We start from the raw sequence: 21,552 nt of genomic DNA, 5'->3' as shown, positions 1-21,552 counted from the left end.
TTTCAACCTTTCTATTTTTTGCCATAATTGGTTACTATATCATAATTAACATGCGCAGAACACATTATATGATTCTGCGCATGTCAATTATGATATAGTACCAATTATGTCAAATAAAAGGGTCAAAATTCTGCCATTTTTCAAAAATTTCCCTGTACAATAGTACAGGGATTTTGTTAAAAAATGGCAAAATTTCAACCTTCCTATTTTTCGCCATAATTGGTTACTAAAATTTCCCTATACTAACCAGTTATGTCAACAAATATACTATATAACATATTAAATGATTCTGCGCATGATGGTTGAAATTTGCCATTTTTTGTACAAAATTTACAGGAATTTTTCTACAAAAATATTGTATGTTTATCAAAATGTTGTTCATGGAGACAAGTCGACAATAACTGAAATATCATACAACATTTATTTATTTTGCTCACAGCCAGTTCACAAATGCATAACTAATTAGTTTTAATATTGCAAATAATTCTATTCCATCCATGGAGTAAAAAAAAACAGTAAATCACCAAATATCATAGACATATCTAATTAGATAATAATAGACTCATCATTTTAATTATTTCTACAATATCCTCATTGCTGGTGTTTATCACCATGGATACAGTAGAAATCACTACATTTTGCACAAGCATCTTATTCATTAACTCATCAAACTAATTAAATTTAATCAATCTTTGTTTCAATTGATACAGTAAAAAATCATGCAATCTTTTAACAAGAATGAATGCTTTATTTAACCAATTACTACAAATTGCAGAATACTACCACAGAACATCCCTTATTAAGGGGACGCATTCATTACTAAACAAAGTGTTCCATAAATAGGAGTGTCCCCTAAATAGAGGTTGGCCATAGTGTTAAAAGATTAATTTGTCCCCGTTTCGTTTCTCAGGAAATTGTAGCTTGTACCTAACTGTATTATGATGGTATGGCAAGCTTCCAACCCCCATGCCCGTCATTATACTGCAATATTTGATTTTACTTTATGAAGTACAGTACAGTGTTCTCTATTTGGATAGAAAATCATCAAGGAAAATAAACATTCATTAACATATATATATACATTGAATCTTATTATTTTAGATTCAAATTACATTACAAACCATAAAGAAATATTGTCATCTAAACATAGTAAATAATAATAAAAATTCAGCATTTTTATTTGGTCATTTTGATATTACAAGGAAAAATTGATTACTTAACATTGTATTCAATTGATAAGGCATTTACAACCTAATCATTGCAAACTAAAGATGGCAAGAGATCACCGAAGAAATGAAAACACTAAATTTAAAAAGCCTAGCATTTAGATTTCTTCTTACTAACACATTAAAATATAATTAACAAATATCGAAAAGCGCATACATGCAAACTATGTAATACTGACAACATAACATATCATGCATAGAGATTTTATATTACAATAAAAATGGATTTAATAAAAATCTATGAGAATGGTTCAAATTATTCATTAATTCTACTACCATTTAAAAAAATAAATAATATATTGCAGAATGTTCAAACAGTTCTTTTATTTTCCTTGTCATATCTTTTATAAAGAGAATGGTCACCTTAATAAAGCATTAAATTGAAAAGAGATTAATATTCCTGATAAAAAAGTGTTTAAACAGAATATTAAATGCATAAATTACTTTCTTGTATGCAAAACCAACCCAGAGTATCTTTCAGCCTACGAAGTTTCCTCACAACACTGACCATTATGAAATATCATTCTTTACTATTGTTAAACAGTATGCACTATAAGACTTAAGAGATAATGAATTACTTATATACCTAAAATCAACTGCGAAAAAAAGATTGTATTATCTTATCGTGAACCAGTTTGTTATACATAAAAACTAGAGAGAAAAAGTTGTGAAAAATAGCTAATTATATAATATATAATCAATTGTGACCATTCATAATAATGCATGTTTTAGAAAGTGCTGAAAAAGGTATTGTGAATTAATATCAGGACAAAATAAAGAAATCCGATATAAATTGTAGGCAATTCATGCACCATCAATATTTACCAAAACTGAAATTACATAAAACAAAAGACAGATGAAGGTCTTAATTGTTGAATGTTGCTTCAATTTTGATTCTTATCAAATCATCGTATTGTGTAGGCTCTAAAAATGTATTAATTATTACAATGATAATTATAGTTGCACATAAACAAAAACTAGTGTGCAGTTTACACAATAAGAATGTGCCACTTGTGGTATATGGTTTATGTTCTTTACTGGATCAATGATCAATCAGACAAATTTAGCTAATTTGTATCCGCATAACTCCTGCTAAATCAATAGAGGGCGCTAGCATCATTAGTAGCAATTCATATCTTTTCAATAAAATCACAGTAAATTATGTTTACTTAAAACATCAACATTTCTTAATCTATGAATGAATAATTGGACAATATTTACAGAATTCAATTACAAAGCTATTTGAAAAAAGCTATGCAAGACAAAACACTAAACTAAGTATTAACATGTTCTGTCAGAATAAATTGATCAAATGTTCAGAATGCAACACAACTAATAATTATAAAATTTTGGTCTCAAAACCATCAGGTTCATTTGTTTAAAATCATTACGAATACTTTGAATCACCTCCTTTAAACAAACCAAAATTGTCAGTAATATTACACAATGTTTTAAAAATCAATACTAGAAATGAACTGTACAATACATAAAGGTAAACACCTTTATTTACAAATGTCTGATAAGCCAGACATTACTTGACAAAAGCAATCAATTATTTATAAAATAAAGTAACAAAGGATGATATCTGATAAGAACAATTTAGAAAGTGCAATCAGACATGTCTGTTGCCCTAGTGATGCACTGTCGCTCTATACACTTTTAAAATATTGAAGGGGAAAAAACAACAAAATTAATAGCATATGTAAAAGAATATGGTTTTAAAAAAAGATTCCATTGGTCAATGCACTGAGATTTTAATATTAAATCAGATGTCTTGCATTTATGAATAAAATCAATAAACTAATCTGTTGTAATTATTAGATTGGATCAGATATTATTGAGTAACATTTAAAGAGTGACAGTGCTGCATGTTTCTTTTACCTTAATTCTAAATAAAATGAGTGGTTTATTTTTAGATTACAAATCTTAGAGTGTTTTCAATATGTAGCGGACATACTGTACACAGTGCAAGCTTCTTGTTACACCAGGGCAAGTAGCTTGTACTTTAGGTACATTTTGTAATTATGATTGTCTTAATGGATGAAAATAAATTCCCAATTATTTTCAATACTGCTGGCGATAGATAGCACTGTGCGTAAATCAAGAGATGTATTTTTACTATTCTTTCATCAGACTTTTATCTTCAAAATTGGTCACAAGTTTTAAAACATTTTCAGTTTTGTAGAATCCATTTTTCAGATAAGATGATGGTCTCTACATCATTAAATGATATTTTAAAAACCTAAATATTCCCACTTGCTCTTATCTATGTTTTTGTGATGTGATAATTACTTATTTCAACTTAAATATTACTGATACAATATTTTTGATTTATCTTGAGTAAGGAACTATAGCTATTTGCGATATACCTACAAGCTGTAGATTGTCTACATTGATGTACGTTTTACAGGTGGACGATTACTATGATTTTTAAGTATCGAATTCTAATTACACTTTAAATCAGTTTGACATGGCTGTTACTTCTTTTGCTTCTCCTCCAGCTGTTGGTCTATGTGTCAATGTTCCATTTGTGTGCACCGCCATCTTTCCATTGCTTTTACTGAAAAATTAATATTAAAACGATATGTATTTAAATCCATAGAATAACATTCTCCCTTTTTTTATTTCTTTTATATTTTATTTGAAACAGACAGAAGCTGGTTTTCTTAGAGAGGTATATTTCAAATGACATTTACTTCATTTTACTTAGTTCTTATATTAGTTTGTACGCACAAGTCACAATTCTGGATCCGTTTTGGCTCAGATTTGGTCCTCTGGAGACCCAAAGTACCCACAGTACAACATCTACCACAATTGGTACACCAGGAGACGATCTCTTACTATTTTCAAATAGTGTATAAAGTTCTTTATTGTGACACATGTGCATTGTAGTATGTACACAGGACCAACAACTTTGCACTTTGTCAAATTCCTTTACCATTATATGCTATATTGCTCTCTCTAACACTGACCACCAGATAACATACATAACACCATAGTAATACATGTAATCTTGTTCACAACCATGATGCACCTATAGTGCATATAATCAAGATTCACATGTCAATCTTTCTCTAACCTGTGAACACCGTTCTGCTTGCCATTTCCAACATGCAGCATTTCAGTCAATTTCTTTTCCGATGGTACGATATCATCTTCTCTGATGTCATCTATCTCGGTTGTCTGTCCTGTGAACACTTTGTACAACATCGATAAGATAAACTATAAAAAAGAAGCAAGCAATGGTGATTTGAATAATTATAAAAATTACTATAACTAAATAATCTCAGATATTGAATGGTACCGACATGGTTATATTTCCAGTAATTTAAAACATGAATTATGTAAACTTTTATCTTTTAGATTCTTGTCATTGGATGATTGTGGGTCACATTATAGCACTCTGTTATGTAACACTAAGAGTGCAGTGTTGTTATGTACGTGTTGATTTTCGTTACACAGTGATTAAACAGCAACAAGAGTTCAGGCTGTTGTTCGCTAATGTTCCATCAACTTGTTGTGTGCGCTGTCTGTTTTCTACTCCACCAAAACTGGAGCAATGCCGTTTCAAATGGTCTTGATCTAGCCTTCCATAAAAAGTAGGTGTCTTATAAAACAAATGTGAATGTTTGGGAAATGTTTTATATATTTTGTATACTATCAGATGGGTCAGCCAGACAATACTGTATGATAATGTGTAGTACTGTACTGTATCATTATTACAGTATTTTATGTCTAATTGATTTTACAATAGTGTGTATGTATTTACCGTAAACCACCATATATTCATAGCGAGTAGTACCCAGAGCATACAGTTGAGAAGAAGTACAAATGGCATATGAACATTATCAGCAGGCCCCTCACCGACATTAGCTGCGGACCATATTGCCTTCAGTGGGAACCAGTACAGTCTACACACAAACCTAAAGAAAACAAACAAATATCTTGTGAAAAAGTAGATTCTTAATGACTAAAGTGAAGTAATTCCGATATATGGCCAGATGTAGACTCAATTCAAGTGAAAATGTTTTAGTCTTAACTAACTTAACTTAGGCAACGTCTTATATCAAAGTCAAATAAATGCTCTCCAGGTGGAATGCCATCCTGAGATGAGTAGTAGTAATTAGTATAGTCTTGTTTATTTTTAATTAATTTATATGTAATTTTACTTTCTATGGACTAGAGGTTCCGAAATTAAAGATTAAATGAATGATACTAGATCATTTTTTAGTAGCAATAAACTGTACACCTGCGTAAAGTATTAGTCATACATTCTAAACAATGCTGACACAATTGGTATGGAAGACAAAAAAAACTATATGCAGACAATGGTATGGAAAGTAAAAAAGGGGACAACAATTTCCTAACTTAGAATGGCTCATACCTTATTCATTTCGGCCTATTTATATCCCAAAACCTATAGCCAGGATTTACAGGAGATTATTTTCACTAAATAGCAGTAACGAGCAGTAACGGTAACAGGTTTCCTCTCAACCACCATTCCGTTCCGCATTTTGTGTATATTGTCATAAGAAATAACACTGATTCTAAATTATTGTTTTTCGCTTACCGCTTGACTGTGTAAATTGGCCTTAAGCATTTGGACTTCGGGACCAATAGAGACTGTTCACAAATATTGTAAATGAAATTTTATTGCCTACTGGTAGGATTGGCCAAAAGATTTGTCATACAAGGGAGATGTAAAATACAGAGCTACTAGGTCTATCTACTAACACTAACAATGCTGGACTTTAGTTTGAAAGGGCACCTTCAGAACATCAATCTTTTAATTTAAAATAAACTTTTAAATTGTGAAATCCTTTTCACCAGATATATGAAAGTTGTAACTGTAACATTCCAAGGGACAAACAACCCAATTGGCCTCCTTAGATAAATAACCAAACGTGAACTGATCTAATAATTGCATATAGACAGTAGATTCTAAATATATACTTTTCTTCAGTATATCAATTTGACATGCTACTTTACTTCGAATACAATGGGACTTAGGTCATTGTGCAATGAATATAATATTATATGTATATTACTCATGCATGGTTTTTTTTATCGGGGCATGAACAAAAGAATACTTTGCTGCTTAATTATACAATTATCTGTGTCAATACATAATCAATATTAAAACAACAATATTACTATAATACAGTATGTACTTATCTTTTGACCTTTGACAATGTTATATAAGCTTGGAGCTACTATTAAAAAGGGGTTTTAACATAAGCTAGCTACACCACAGTCAATTAATTTCAAAACCTGATGTAGTATTGTAAAGGATCCAGAAATAAGTGGAAAGGGTTATGAGAGAATGAAGAAAGTTTAAGAATGGGTATTGTAGAATAGGCTACCATATAGCTTCAACATAGTTACAGTTGAATGTAACCTAAAGATGGTTGGAAATGGAAAATAATTGTAATTCTCTCTTTTATGGGACAGTGTGGATGAATTTGATAAATAGGGATAAAAAAGATAAAATCATGCGTTAACACTTTAGTTGGAATTGCATTTACTTATATAAGCTATTATCTTATTAACAGTTTGTTGAACCTTCAAAACGGTGGACCAATTTGTCAAGGACACTGTCCGGTGCAATTGCTACTATAACAAACAATGTATCATTTACATTGTATTCAAATTTTCCTGAACTTGACTTGTTCTCACAATTGTATTTTAAACACCTGACCTTTGTTGTTATGGGTTAATATAGCAGGACACTTTTGTTTTCACAATTTTGGCTAACAATATGTTTCCTAATTTCTAACAGGAATTTTGCAACCAGAAACATTTGCAGTGACAACCAAATCATGTGGTCACTAGATTTAGAATTGGAGACCTGAACTTTCGCTTTATTATAATCCCAAAGTATTTTTCATTATCGTAATGTAATTATTTGGTGACCCTATGTTAATGATTGATAGCGAACAACAACAGAGTGTACCAGTGATAGGGGCACACTGTCACATGATCTCTGAATGGATACGGAGTGATTAGACACTATAAATTCCAAGGTGCTAAAATTTAGTGTACAAACAGCTTGGCCCACAATATAGAATAGGATTATATGCTTAATGAAAAATATATGGTACAAAATGCAAAATTCCTAATGTACAAATCTAAAAGCAAGTATACACAGGATAACACACTGCTTAGGAAAAGTAAAGTCTTAAAGTCCCATTCCCTACGTTTTTTAGATCTAATTTAAGGTCAAAAACTACATTTAATGTAAAAATAAATACTATATGGTCCTATTGAGATAACTTTTCTCATATTTAAACAGTTAAAAATGTGAAAAATAAGTTGATTTTAATCATTTTAGCGGCCCGCTATAAATCCCAACATGCATTGCATGTGGATTGATATTTTTGTTTTTCTTCTGTAATTCACCCACTTTTCGAAAGATCGTGAGGACAAAATAAATGGAAGATTAACATTTCAGTGAAATACTGGGTTTCCTCCAACGGATCTGGCAAAAACAGAAACACAATTAATGCAGGAACTATACAACGTCAGGCTAGGCCTATAGCTAGCATACGATGTTCGTACGTTACCAATGTAAGGCTAGGCCTACACAAGAGGGGACATTCACCGCAAGCTACTTAGGTAGTGCATTGGTTCTCTCTTTTTATCATAATTTACCATAAAACGTACATTTAAGACAAGGAATGACCTGGTTTAATGTTTTTAAAGTTATATGCATTATTTCTACAAAACGTCACAAATTGTAGGGAATGGGTCAATTACTTAAAAGTAAGCATTACAAAAACAAGACTGTCCAGATTTGAACCCTGGACTCTGGAATTGGTAGCAAATTGACAGTGCCACTAAACATACCACTATTTGCATAGTGATAACAAGATTGAAATCCCAACTACTAACAATATTAAAAGTTATTTACAACAATAGTAGTACACTTGGAAACTGCCCCAGTTTCTTGAATGAAGTTCAAAAAAGTTAAATTTTGTCCTCGCTATTATGTTTGTATTTCTTCACTCAGGTGTATAAAGTATTATAAAAGAAAGAAGTGACGGACATGATGATTTATGGGTGTCTACATCATTATCTTTTATAATCGAGTTGACTTGAAACAAAAACGAGAATGTAAAATCATGGAATTCTTATACATAAATTTGATATTTATAAATCTTACAATTTTATTAACAATGTGCCAATGTGTAAGTTTAAAAATATGGGAATATTTGTACTGGGAGCTACTAATAACTTCTGATAACAATGTTGACGCTATGGAAAAAAAATATATCACGCACAGAACATGGTATCACCACTCATTCTGATTTAGCCTTTAACACCTAATTTGATAAACTGATCAGATATGATTAAAATCTGTTCAAAAAACACAAATCACATGGGTTTTTCTAGGTCTGCAAACAGAAACTTTAAACAATCAGTGGTTACTATAGGTCAACATTGTAGATGTATGGGTTCATCGTAGCCATTGATCTACTTTAAAATTGTGTTTAGTGGGGGGGGGGGGGGGGTGTTCCCTTTACACTAAGGAATGCATTGTTGCATGGATCATAATTAATTTAAATTTAATGGATTTTTTGATTGTTTGGAGGAAGTACTCGCAGAATATATTTCTCCTTGTGTCCCATGCATGGGTTCTATTTTTAAATTAATAAAAAGTGGCAAACAGACAATATTGTAATAAAAAAAATATGATGAACTTGGGTTTTGAAGAATGTTGTATTGTACCATAACAACCGAAACATTGAGAGACATTATCAACCTTACTTCCTATTTGGAACACACATGTTGTTCCGCAAATTTAATAGTGTGTATTCGCCATGCAAACCTTTAAACGAGGAGAGGTAGTTAAAAGCTAGTCAGACTGTATCAATATGCAGTTTGTGTTTATGAGCAGTTCAAAATACAGGAAATAGCATAATTAAAGGAAACAAAGGAAATAGACGATTCCTAAAGAAATTATTATATGATCTGAGTGCAGATTAGGTTTAATAAGCAACTCTGACTTCCGGTAATTTTGTTGAATCTTAAAGAAGCTGGCTTACTGTAATTTGGTTATTTTTGCAAATCAGAACAGGGAGATGTAGGCCTGGTTTACACTAGCAGACTTTAATACAGATCGGCAGCTAACCGTTTGCTTATTCAATCTCCGCCTGCGTCAAAACGCCAGATCCGATAGCTCGATCCAGGAATTTTGTTCAATCTGGCTTACTGTAATTTGCTTATTATAGGAAGAACAGAACATGTGAGGATCAGACCTTATATTAGGGAATGCAAATAACAATAAAAATAAACAAGAAACCGAAATAAATTTTACCATGAAACACTGAATCCAGCAAAACCGATGTTAGCTAACTGGTCGTTAATGGGATATTTCTTCCCACGTCGTATTTTGAAGTAAATCAAAAGTTTAGAGTTTTCCAGAAATACATCAGTGATGTCGTGTAAGAAAAACACCAGTAGTCCTACATTGTGGTACCTATACAAAAAAAAAAACCAGAAAAATTATATAGTAATTTATACAAGAATTGAACTAAAACACTGCACCACTTTTATCAGCAACATATCACGTGACAGTTGTTATATTAATAGTACAGTTAGTATCTGAGTTCAGTTTAACAAAGATAACCATTGCATGCAGTATAATCTCTTCTGTCATTACCATTTTAAATTACTGAACTACTATACAAATTACCAGAAATTTAAGAATTAAAGAAGTACAGCTTTATTTTGTGACATACTTTAAATGTTTAAACAAATGTGAATTGCCTGAATCAAACATCTGGTACCTAAACATTATTGCATTTATTGCACTCTCAAAATAACCCATTAAATAAATGTGCTCACCATAATTCTTCATAGAACTGTCATTGTTGTACTGTTTATTTAAGCACTGAACTGTATATAGTCAATGTTTATTGAAAAGTACAGTAGTACAATTTATAACAATAGATAAATTGGTTGCTGTGTACAGTATTGGTACATAAATTAGCATGGTTGGTATTTCGATAGATTTTGTGGTAGAAAAATGACGATATTACATTTTCCGATGAAACTCCTGCACTTACAGTTGAAGAATTTTATCAATTATTTTTAAAATTCTATTTTTTATTGAGCATTTATGACAATTCATGAGATGGGAATAATAGATGTATGGTGACATTGGCATTTTTATACTGTACGATGATGATTTTATTAGACAGATTACAATGATTATGATACTAATTATGACGAGTTGATTCTGATGTAATAGATAATCTATGGTTTGTGGTATATTATTTTAATGTAGGCCTACTGTAGATATAGTCTTGGTTAAAATACAGAATTTCTATCAATTACTATTATTATGATTGTGCTTGTTAAGATTATTAAAAAATTACCGAGACAAATATGAGAATCCAATAAGTGATAGCGTGAGAAAATGATGTATTAACATCATATAGCTATCCTTGCGCCAAGTATCCATGTATAAGGTTGCAAATACCGAATGCATATAGAAGCTTGCTTGTAAAGTATATACTAAACGAATTCCAAATGGTACGTCAACATTCGGGTTCCATCCTTGAAATAAAAAGAGAAAAAACATCTTAGCTTACTTTTCAAAGAAAAAGACAAGGATTTAATTTAACTACAATAGACCTAAAAATGTTTCACTACCATCTCATATCAGGAACTGGCTAAGTTTTGACCTCCTGACCTTGTGTACATCACAGTAGACATCTACCCACAAAACCACACCCAAGCCATGCTTTAATAATTATCATTTAATAAAGAAACTGCCATACTTGTGTAAATAGGCAAAATAGGACTTCAAATAGTAATAATTTGCAATTACATTATGCCACCTCTCATTAACTGTTAATTAGCATTCTTGTCTCGTTAGGAGTATTTTATTGTAGTTGCCAATATCACTATAAATTTGATTAAGATTGATTACAAACAATTGAAAATGAAAATGTTTTGCTACCCCTTTGTTATTGCATCTCATGTATTAATTAAAAAAATATTCATAAATAAAAAAAAAATAAAAAATTAAGTTATGTTAGTTGAGAAATATCAACTTGTTCACAAAATATCTTTCAGGCAAACCCACATTATTAATATAAACCATGACAGAAGATTATCAATACATTATACAATGTAATAACAGAGCTTGACAGTTTGGCTAGAAGGCAGGTTTCATAAAACACCTAAAGATCATTATGATAGATTTGAATTTGTCTATTTTTTTCAACATTCTAAAAATGGTGATACATAACCATTATTTTCATGTTTTGGTACATTGGTTGTAAATATCAAAAAACTAAAAATGCCATTTATTTAACTATTGCGATAATGCAATTTTGTTTTCAATTTCTTTTTTTCCCTCAATTTTTTAAACAGAATAATAACCATTTCTTTAACAATACATTAAAATAGTAAAAAAGTTATGATGCGAGAGGAGATGTTTATTTTGCGTTAACGGTTAATATAGAAATATTACTCTTTACCTTTGAAACATGATACTGGATCTCTGAATATATATTCGTGGTGTCCAAATATTATGTACAACATTAGGAACCATATTGATGTATAAAATAATGATTTGTAAGCACTTTCTGGCATTTTCGATTCATCCCTCTTCGCTATCTGTACTCGTCGTACCAACGGCTAAAAAAAAATGTTATTTTTTTCACACAACACATATATAACTATTTATAAGTTTGGAAGTTTTTGGAGGAATCTACCATTCTTCCTGTCATACCATGAGACTTGGCATGGAGCACTTGCAATATGATTCAAATTTTTAAAAAGCCTGTAAAAATAGTGACGAAAATTTGAAAATAAATAGATAAATACAAACCCACTGGATTGTGAAATGTGCCAAAAAGTGCACAAAGCACTTAAGCATCTTACTTATTCATTTTATATAAAACCGCAGACTGTATTAAAAAGCTTTACTAAAATAGATAGTTACCAATTATGGATTTTCTAGGTATTAAATCCATAAAGATGATAATAGTAACTTTTTAAACAGTTTTAAGGTATTTAATTACACTTTACACTGCGGATTACCGATTAAATTACCTCCATGCATAAACCTAAGCACTGGAAGATTATTGTACTGTGGATACCACAGACTACTGTAAATTCTACCAATCATTAAAATATTAAAAGTCACAGTGTAGTTTTAATACCTGGCTTAACAAAGCCAATACATTAATCATGTAATGTGTAACTTAATAGTAAACTAAGAATAATGATTTGCTTTGTTTTTGTAAGCTAGTGTATGAAAAATGTATTTTAAAATAGCAACTTTCCAGTATTATGTAATACTCTATTCTACTAGCATTAGTAATCAATACATTCACTCATACCAGTGAGTCTTTTTTATACCTCCATGATCCCAATTATCTATCCTTTGGTTGACAAAATCCCAATGTCGAAATTACTATTAGAATATTGTGTAAAGAGGCCCAAACTTGGGCCAGCCAAACCAAATAAATATATACATTATCATCAGCATTTTGGACTCGACAAACTCTGTACGGACCTGAAATTTTATAAGGTCCAGTTTGACCGAAGAGTGCTGGAAAACTGTATTGTTAACTGGACACACTCAATTAAATGTTAAATTGTAATTTTAAAGAATATTATCAAGCTACAATACAAGTCTTATGTCCGCATCGATTTAAAACAACCCAGTTAATAAATATATATTTTTTAGTCATAAATCATTATATTTTTGCATAAAACAAGCTATTGTACTTGTTCATATTTCTATCTAATGATATATTAAAATATAGACCTTTTGTTCCCTATTCTCATAACTTGATATAACACAAGAAGATACAGTAAATTGCGATTGGAATAATGGACCACTATGCAACTTAATATTGTTAACAAAACAGAATACATTGTTAGTGTTGGGTTGATATTGATTGTTGGATGACTAAGTATAGTGGGATATTTATGTCTCATGCATATTGTGTTGTAAAAAATAATATGTACAATGTATATAAAATGAAGGTTAGACAGATAAAAAAGATATACTAATTAAACAATTCTCTTGTCCAACCTAAAATTATTAGGTATTTAAAAACTTTCTTTCATATTTTTTTTAATAAAGTGGTTAGGCCTATGTTTATTTTTTTATGTAGGCCTTGTTTTTTGTTTGTTCTGTCTACATCTTCATACTGTAGGCGGGGAGCTATCAATAGATCTCAAATATCATACACTAAGTCAATATATCCCTTTTATAGGAAAAATATAGGAGTACTATTTTACCAAAAAGTGTCAAATGCAAGGGGGTTTTACTTTATACAAACATTATACAGTACTGTATTCAAACATTATACAGTATAGTACTGTATTCAAACATTATACAGTATAGTACTGTATTCAAACATTATACAGTATAGTACTGTATTCAAACATTATACAGTATAGTACTGTATTCAAACATTATACAGTATAGTACTGTATTCAAACATTATACAGTATAGTACTGTATTCAAACATTATAGGGTACTGTATTCAAACATACTGTATAGTACTGTATTCAAACATTATACAATACTGTATTCAAACATTATACTGTATAGTACTGTATTCAAACATTATACTGTATAGTACTGTATTCAAACATTATACAGTACTGTATTCAAACATTATACTGCAGGCCCGTAGCCAGGGGGGGTTTTTATGGTTCGGGCGAACCCCCCCTTTACAGCGAACCCCCCTTAACCAACTGCGAACCCCCATCCCCGACATGCCCAATACCTCACCCTCATCTCCGAAAATCCTCCAAATACGTGCCACTCATACAGTACCTTCTTCCCTGTATGAGCGTACTTCGAGGGATACGTGTCTGTAAATTTCTAAGAGTTGCAAATGAATTGCCGATTTTAACCTGAAAAATAAATGTTTGGTCCCTGCATGTAACATGATATTGACGCGTCTCACAGCGTGCTGGGGCACGAACGATTCATACAAAGGACACCGCCAGACAACTGCGTACCAATTGTTTAGATCATCACTGGCAGTCAGGCAATAATTTATAATTTACTCATAGTTAATAATCGTCATGATACTCTCACTTTCAAGCATCTTCGCTCCAGTAATGATATGTCAAAATTTTGCATCCCGACCAGATTCACCAGAACTTGGAATTCCATACCCAATGAGATTCGCGATATTTTTGTTAATGGTTCATTTATTAATTTTAAATTATCTCTAAAGCTATATTTTAAATGTCGGAGAGAAACCTTTTAACTTTTTAAATGAAATGAAATGTCTATGTTATTTTAGTATATATTCTTGTTATTTGTAATTTTTGTGTTGGAGAGACACACCTTACCGGTGACAGCGTTTTGTTTTTGTCTCTCCTCGGCTTCGTGTCTTGTACTTCATATATATATATATATATTTCTATGTTTTTGTAATTATTATTTTCTGTTTATTGCCGAAATGAATAAAATAAATAAAATCATAGAGGATTATAGTGAATATTAATATTTTACACTATAATATCTATGGTATCATGTACTGTAGTTCACATTATGGCATCCGATTATTTTTTTCTAGACCACCAGCCGATACGTACTCAAATGTATCAATATCACCTATTTACATTGGCATATTTAATTTCCTCAACAAATTGCTGTAAATAAATATTATAGATAGAGCTATAATAAGAATTGCATTTGCCTTTTCGGGGCTTCTCCTAGACGTACGTTCGCATTGAACTTATTGAACAAAACATAATACCTAGTAAATGATAAAACAATCGGCGGTTCCGCACACAGAGCACGCGCATCTAACATACGGAAACAAATGTTATCGTCCTTTAAAGAGTCCAAGTACGATCGTTTTGCTCATTGGTAGCATGCTGCATGAGAGTGTCTTTTCCGGCCATCTAGGGGTGTCATTTAACAAAATTCGCTTCGCCTCAGGCCCCACCCCAGAGGGGGGGGGGGCGGGGAATGGACCCAAACACTTAGTGTCCGAACCCCCCTTGACAAATCCTGGCTACGGCCCTGTACTGTACATACATTACTGTATTTAAACATTATACAGTACTGTATTTAGATGTTTCTCAACAAATGAATAGTTGAGGTCCAATAGTATTAATAATTAATAAATCCTACAGTATAATTAGTCCTAATAAACAACATGAAATCAAGTTTCTACGATTTAGACATAAAGTGAGCACAAAGTCTCCTATACCTAATGTGATTCCATGGCAAGAGTGCTATTTACAATTACTGAATCATTAACAATTTCTTTACATTACTATGCATATTAATATTTATTAGCCCCATAAATACCAGATATAAAAGGAACTGATACTAAATGACATCATAAATTATTAAATCAATTTCAAGCTGGCACAAAATCGGAAAGTAACATGATGAATTTTTATATCATTGATATGTTGTTCCGCTTCATGACAATGGGTTATTTAACATTACTTAACATTCATGTGTCATTTTATATGAAATTAAACATCATAATGTATTTTGGAATGCAACTTTTTCATGATTATGTTCCTAATAAATACTTGATCCTGTTTTTTATTATTAAAATACAGAACATAAATTATTTATTAATACAGAACATAAAAATATACACCCATCAACTAAATAACTGTAAATTAATTATATAAAGTAATCTTGAAATTAATCCAAAATATCGTTTGAAAAAGTGCACCTTTTAATTAAATTATAATTTTTATTAATTTATAGTAAATTTAAAGTGTCCCCTATCTCATGTTATCTGGGCCTATAAATGCTGAATTCTTAGTAGATCTAACGTATCTAAAATAGTTTTAATAAAATAAAGGAATTAAAAATAGTTTAAATTAAAATTTTGCAGACTGTAAACATAGAATCAAGGCCATGTCAAATTTACCTTTATTATGGCTCAATTTGTTTTAAACCGAGACAAGATCAATCTGAACACTGAGAGTATGATACCAGAGTGTTAGGGATCAATACCATAACACCACTTCTATGATCATTATCTTCATATAAATTATGCATGATTCACAAAGAACGAGTCAATGAAGCTTATGACGTTAGATTGATTGAATACAAAACATAAAAAGGAACATTGAATAATTCAAGTGTCTCATGTATTAATCATAAGATGCGATATTACAACTCTCATTTCATGTTTTAAGGGACCAGCTTTAATGCTACTGTGTGAATGTAAGGAAGATGAGACACTTGGTTTATAGTCTATAACTGTACTATCTATCTTGCATTCAAATCTATACTCAAAATCATTGATTAAAACATGATTTATCTCTTATATACTAGTTAACAACAAATAATAAAACAAAATTTTCGAAGGGGAAAGGGGATTAGCCTGAATTAAACAACAGGTATTTTAGGCAGATTAAGGCCCTGTTCAGACCCATGGCGTTAGACCGTTTTAGCGTACGATGCTAAAAGAATGTGTGTCTGAACAGTTGGGGATTAGCGTACAACGCGTTGTATGACGCTTGTAGCATTGTAGTGGAAAACGGTTGTAAGACAAGAGTACTATAATAGATATTGTACATTAATAACATTATATTATATATCATAACAACAATACAGTTTAATTTCTATGGTAAGACAGTCAAACCAAACAGGAAGCAAGGTTGTACACTTTCAATCGTGACCCACATTTTTTACACTTACAATCTTACAGCTTGGAGAAATTATGCATTACAATCTTTATACTAGTATTAGTAACTCATGAATATGCTAATTAGAATGATTATTTTATTTAAATCAGAAATAATGACAGACATGATGTGAAATTAAAGGGAAAATTAGAATAAGCCCTCACACTAGATAGTGGATCCATTCGGCTAATTAAAATCACACCCCTCCCCTTTTTCTTTCGTGGCTGCCCTTTCCAAACTAGACCAGGATTATGGTAAAATACCTAACTACAGTACAGTAGTCTAGATCATTAAATTTTTGAATTTTTAAAAAACTTTTGAAGAAAATAAACACCTGTAAACATCCTGGCTACGAGCTTGCATACTGTAGTCCATTGCTCGAAACAGTTTTCTTTTTACAAACTTAGTTAGTAACCGAACACAGAGGAAGACATTAAAATAGAAGAAGGTTGGTACAGTATCAGTTGTACCTGTATGCCATGGACTAGTAGTAGTAAATTGAGACATTGTTTGATCAAAACATACTGTATTTTATAGACATTTTGCAGACAGCCATCATACTAAAACGAGATGTTGTTATTAAACACACAATGTAAAAACATAAAAATTGTTCAGTTGGCGTGGTTCAATACTTTATTACTGTAATACCGTCATCCTACCATACATAATGGTGAAAATGGTTGGCTTTTCTTGGAAAACTGAAAGTTGACGGACAAGAAATAATAATGATTTTTTATAACATTGTTTTATTTAGCAGCGGAAACTTGTACAGGAAGTATTGCTGTTTAAATAATGTAAAATTACAGTTTATTTATATATTTATATTACAAAATATGGATAAATGCTAACTTTAATAATTTGTGTGAACAGAAGTTTTTAGATCCTATGATAAAATTACAAAGTGGGGACATCTCTAAAAATTCAATTCAATGACTGGCCTTTTTCTGTGAGTTCACTAGCAAGGTCAGATTTCTATAGGAGGCCCCAGTTAAATTCCAAATAATTTACATCAATACCCTATTGTACCATCATGGTTCAGTGAAGAACTACACAGAAATGTTGGGATGGAAAACTATAAAGACAATTCATACATTTTTTGTAGAATAGGTAAAACGATATTTATAGTTGACTAGTTTTAAAGTGTTTAGTTAAATTTGAGGTTGTATGTTGTGTGGCTTGGTTTTATTTTACAAGGCTACAAAAGTACAAGGAAGAGTCACTGGTGATCTACAAAAATTAAACTCTTAAAATGTTCAGTGCGTAGACACTATGTTTACCCTAATCAATATCATAAACTTAATGTCTACGTTGTACTTATTGATTACTGTAACAGAATATTTAAGCTATGCCATTGTTACTTAAACTGTGTCAGGATGACATTATTATGTGAACCATGATTAATGATCAAATGTAATTTAATTATTTTTAAATCAAAATATGAAGAAATGAAAATTAACAATACAATAAATATATACAGTATACAGATTCATTTATTGTCCAAAATACAATGGAAATTACAGTGCTCATAAACCTTGGCTTGCCTAAAGAAAAATAAATATAAATATAAGGGGGACTATCTAACAAATGTAAATGTAAATGTAAAGTCTTCCCTCATTTCAAAGGTTTAGATATTCGATCTAATGTTTCTGTTCATACTAAACTATTTACATAATTTTTATAGAGGAAATTATAGGTTTCAATTTCAATACAAACTTACTGTACCGTTATTTTAAAGTACAATAGATCAATGAACAAACAAGGATACAGTAATATTAAATTTACAGTATGGCATACATTGCATAATAATTGTGTATGCAGCAGTAGTACTGATCTTGAATAAAGTTCTCAAATAATGTCAGCATTTGTACCGATATAAAAGCCTACAGAATTTGAACTGGGAAACTGGAGAGGTTGGGAATGGACCAGAACACGAACTACATACATTACTGTATGTATTTGAAAATGTTAATCAGATACATGGAACATTTTGCAGTATATTTCGTAGTGTGGACTATTGGCTAGATTCAGTAGTGAAAATGAATTTAACACGGCCTAAACATTATGATCTAGTAATAAGAAACAACAATTCCTCACATACATAGTTAGCTATTTCACATCTGGCCATCAGGAAGTTTTTCTATTATTTTAGGAACTATCAAGGGAAAAACGACATCCCTTTGTAAACCAAACTATAGTTATGTAGTATACTATCATTTGTGGTTTGGCATAGGACCTTATGTTTTACTTACAATATTATGTATTACTCATGAGGTTCTTTGTGTAGATCGACAAATTTAAAAATTAAAAAAAAAAAACAAATTCAATCATCTAAAATATGACTCTTTAAATTCTTAAAGTTTTAAAATCAACTGGCCTTGCATATTAAAATAAATTTTTAGGAATCAAAGACCAAAAATTGCACACACAAGGAGGCAACAATTTATAGAACTCCTACTAGGGACACATTCGGGACCCAATAGAGTGTCCCTATAATAATTAATTTAATAGGTAGTGTTTAAAACAATATTTGACAAGAATTATCTCCTTAATGGGGAAGTACCAAAGAAGTGGCTCTATCAGTATACTGTACTATTCTTCCTTCATGTAATTTGTGTACCAGAATACCATAAATGTCAATTTCAATGGTTTGAAAACACTTGTCCTTTTTATTGAGGAACTTAAGAATAGATCATAAAAAGAAAATTGTGGAATAATAATTTTCATATATACTTTCTTGGAAATGTGTTGTGTGTATGAATGTGATTTTGGTCAGATTGGATTACAGCTTTTTTCTCGTTGCTTCCTTGTAGACCAAGACTAGGGGCCTAGGCTTGCCTACAATAAAACAATTCGATTTTCTATGAAAATAAAAATTAATTAATACCATAAAATGGTTTGGCCTTGCCTTCAATTCTTAGCCTTTCTTTTAATTAAAAAATTAATTAAATTAAAATAATTTTCGCTAAACAGTACACACAAACTAAGACATTTGACAATTTAGAAATAAAGCATAACAATACCAGGGGGCTACGCTAGCCTAGAGACTAGTTTGATAAAATAAATTAATATTAGGCTAGGCTCTGTGGAGCAATGAAATGAATTAGACCCAGCCAGTAGTGTGGGATTCGGCACGTCTAACCGGTGGTATCGTCTATCCTGGCATAGAAGTCCTACTTAAGATAGGCCTAGCCTATCATTTAATGGCAGGTAAAGCTTTAAAAAAACAATGGGGGAAGAAGCAGTTATATAATGACACACACTAAAAATACTACTTACAATAAATATATATTTGCTTGTTAAAAATCGACCGATGGTAAATATTACTGCACCCAATAAAACAATGCATATTTCAGATGTGGTAGTCCGACTACAAAAATGTCCGATTTCTGAAATAATTCCGTTTCCATTTGAATCTCTATTCATCTCATGTTTTACAAGCCTAATTGCTGTTTGTGTTACTTCCCAATAACCTGGTATTTCTGGCCAATTTTCTTCAATTTTGTCATTTGTAGACATTTTGACATGTATGCTGAAGTACTCAAAACGTGCTCGATTATTTGCCTTTCTTTTCTACAAAACAATGAATGCCCACTACTTCTCTTCCGCCACCGCACACACACTTCTCTACTTGCTGCTGTGTGGGCTTCTTCTGGTTGGTGTACCCCCTCAACGACTATTGGTCACACCAGAAAATCGCATGATTCATCATATCGAAGACGCTATCTTTTTTTAAAATCCGATATAAAGCAAGCAACAGTTTTAGTACTGAGAGACTGACATTTTTGCGAAAATGGAAACTTCACTATAATTTATAGCCTAGGTCCCAGCTGCTAGACCCAAATAACGTCTGGGAAAAGAGTCTAACGGTTGAATGACAAATCCCAAAGCATTTCTGGTATTTATGAGTCCCATGATATTATATAATCTGTAAATCAAAACAGCCCATGAAAGTTTTTGTTTGTACCATGGAACTATAATTATAGTTCCATGGTACAAACAAAAACTACACACTCAATTTCTGTCACTTTAGTAGTGACAGAAATTGAGTCTGTATTTCATATCAAAGTTATTCACTTCTGTAACAAAAAAATAATATTTATTCACATATAAAAAGAGAAAAGAAACGTTTAATTATAACTCAGAAACCATTGTCTGCTTTAAATTACATTTTTTCAGGTAAAATAACTATTATGTGACAATAAAATGACACATTCAAAAACAAATTTGAAATAAAAAATATTTTTCAGAGGGACAATATATCTTTAAAACTGTTACGTCAATAAGCGAGCAGAGTTTTTTGTAAGAAATATTTCTTGTTTAATATCTGTCTATAAAAAATACAATACAAATATTACTGATCTGACACCAAAGATAGTTTAATCTTTGCTCTCACATGATACACACACCGCCCCCATTATCACTAGACCTACTGTTAATTTCATATAGTTTGACTCATTTTGTTCATTGAATTTATTTTGAAAAGAATATCGGGTCCGAATATAAATAATCTTGGTTTGGGGAGGAGGACGATGATGAATTGCACCCTCGCTGTAAATCGAACATTCCCATGCGCCAAAAAAGTTATACCGTTATAGTAGTAGGCCTCTAACCGAGGAGACCAGTAGTTTTGACTAATTTCTTGGTATTTATTTTAAAACGAATTAATATCGA

At 31.2% G+C, this 21,552-nt stretch overlaps 1 protein-coding gene across 1 annotated transcript; it reads right to left on the bottom strand.

Moving 5' to 3' along the window:
- Window positions 1-402: 402 nt before the first annotated feature.
- LOC144842866 (ceramide synthase 1-like) lies at window positions 403-20,485 on the bottom strand. The gene is made up of 7 exons (XM_078699434.1): window positions 20,158-20,485; window positions 11,717-11,876; window positions 10,607-10,787; window positions 9,544-9,705; window positions 4,996-5,149; window positions 4,306-4,448; window positions 403-3,786 (listed from the first exon to the last, which is right to left on the bottom strand). The coding sequence occupies exons 1-7, from the start codon at window positions 20,395-20,397 to the stop codon at window positions 3,687-3,689; spliced, it is 1,140 nt and encodes a 379-aa protein (XP_078555560.1). The 5' UTR covers window positions 20,398-20,485; the 3' UTR covers window positions 403-3,686.
- Between the last annotated feature and the right edge of the window lie 1,067 nt (window positions 20,486-21,552).

This window comes from Antedon bifida, chromosome 1 (genome assembly GCF_963402885.1).
Source record: "Antedon bifida chromosome 1, ecAntBifi1.1, whole genome shotgun sequence".
In the NCBI taxonomy this organism is placed as follows: domain Eukaryota; kingdom Metazoa; phylum Echinodermata; class Crinoidea; order Comatulida; family Antedonidae; genus Antedon; species Antedon bifida.
The sequence above is the reverse complement of the archived record's forward strand: the minus strand, read 5'-3'. Positions and strand labels throughout refer to the sequence as shown.

What these genes read in the sequence shown, in the direction of transcription:
- LOC144842866 (XM_078699434.1), bottom strand. Translation starts at nt 20,397, where the DNA reads ATGTCTACAAATGACAAAATTGAAGAAAATTGGCCAGAAATACCAGGT. An exon ending in CAAGCAAATATATATTTATT is followed by an intron (nt 11,877 to 20,157) that starts GTAAGTAGTATT and finishes ATTTTTTTTTAG; the next exon opens with CCGTTGGTACGACGAGTACA. An exon ending in TCCAGTATCATGTTTCAAAG is followed by an intron (nt 10,788 to 11,716) that starts GTAAAGAGTAAT and finishes TTTTATTTCAAG; the next exon opens with GATGGAACCCGAATGTTGAC.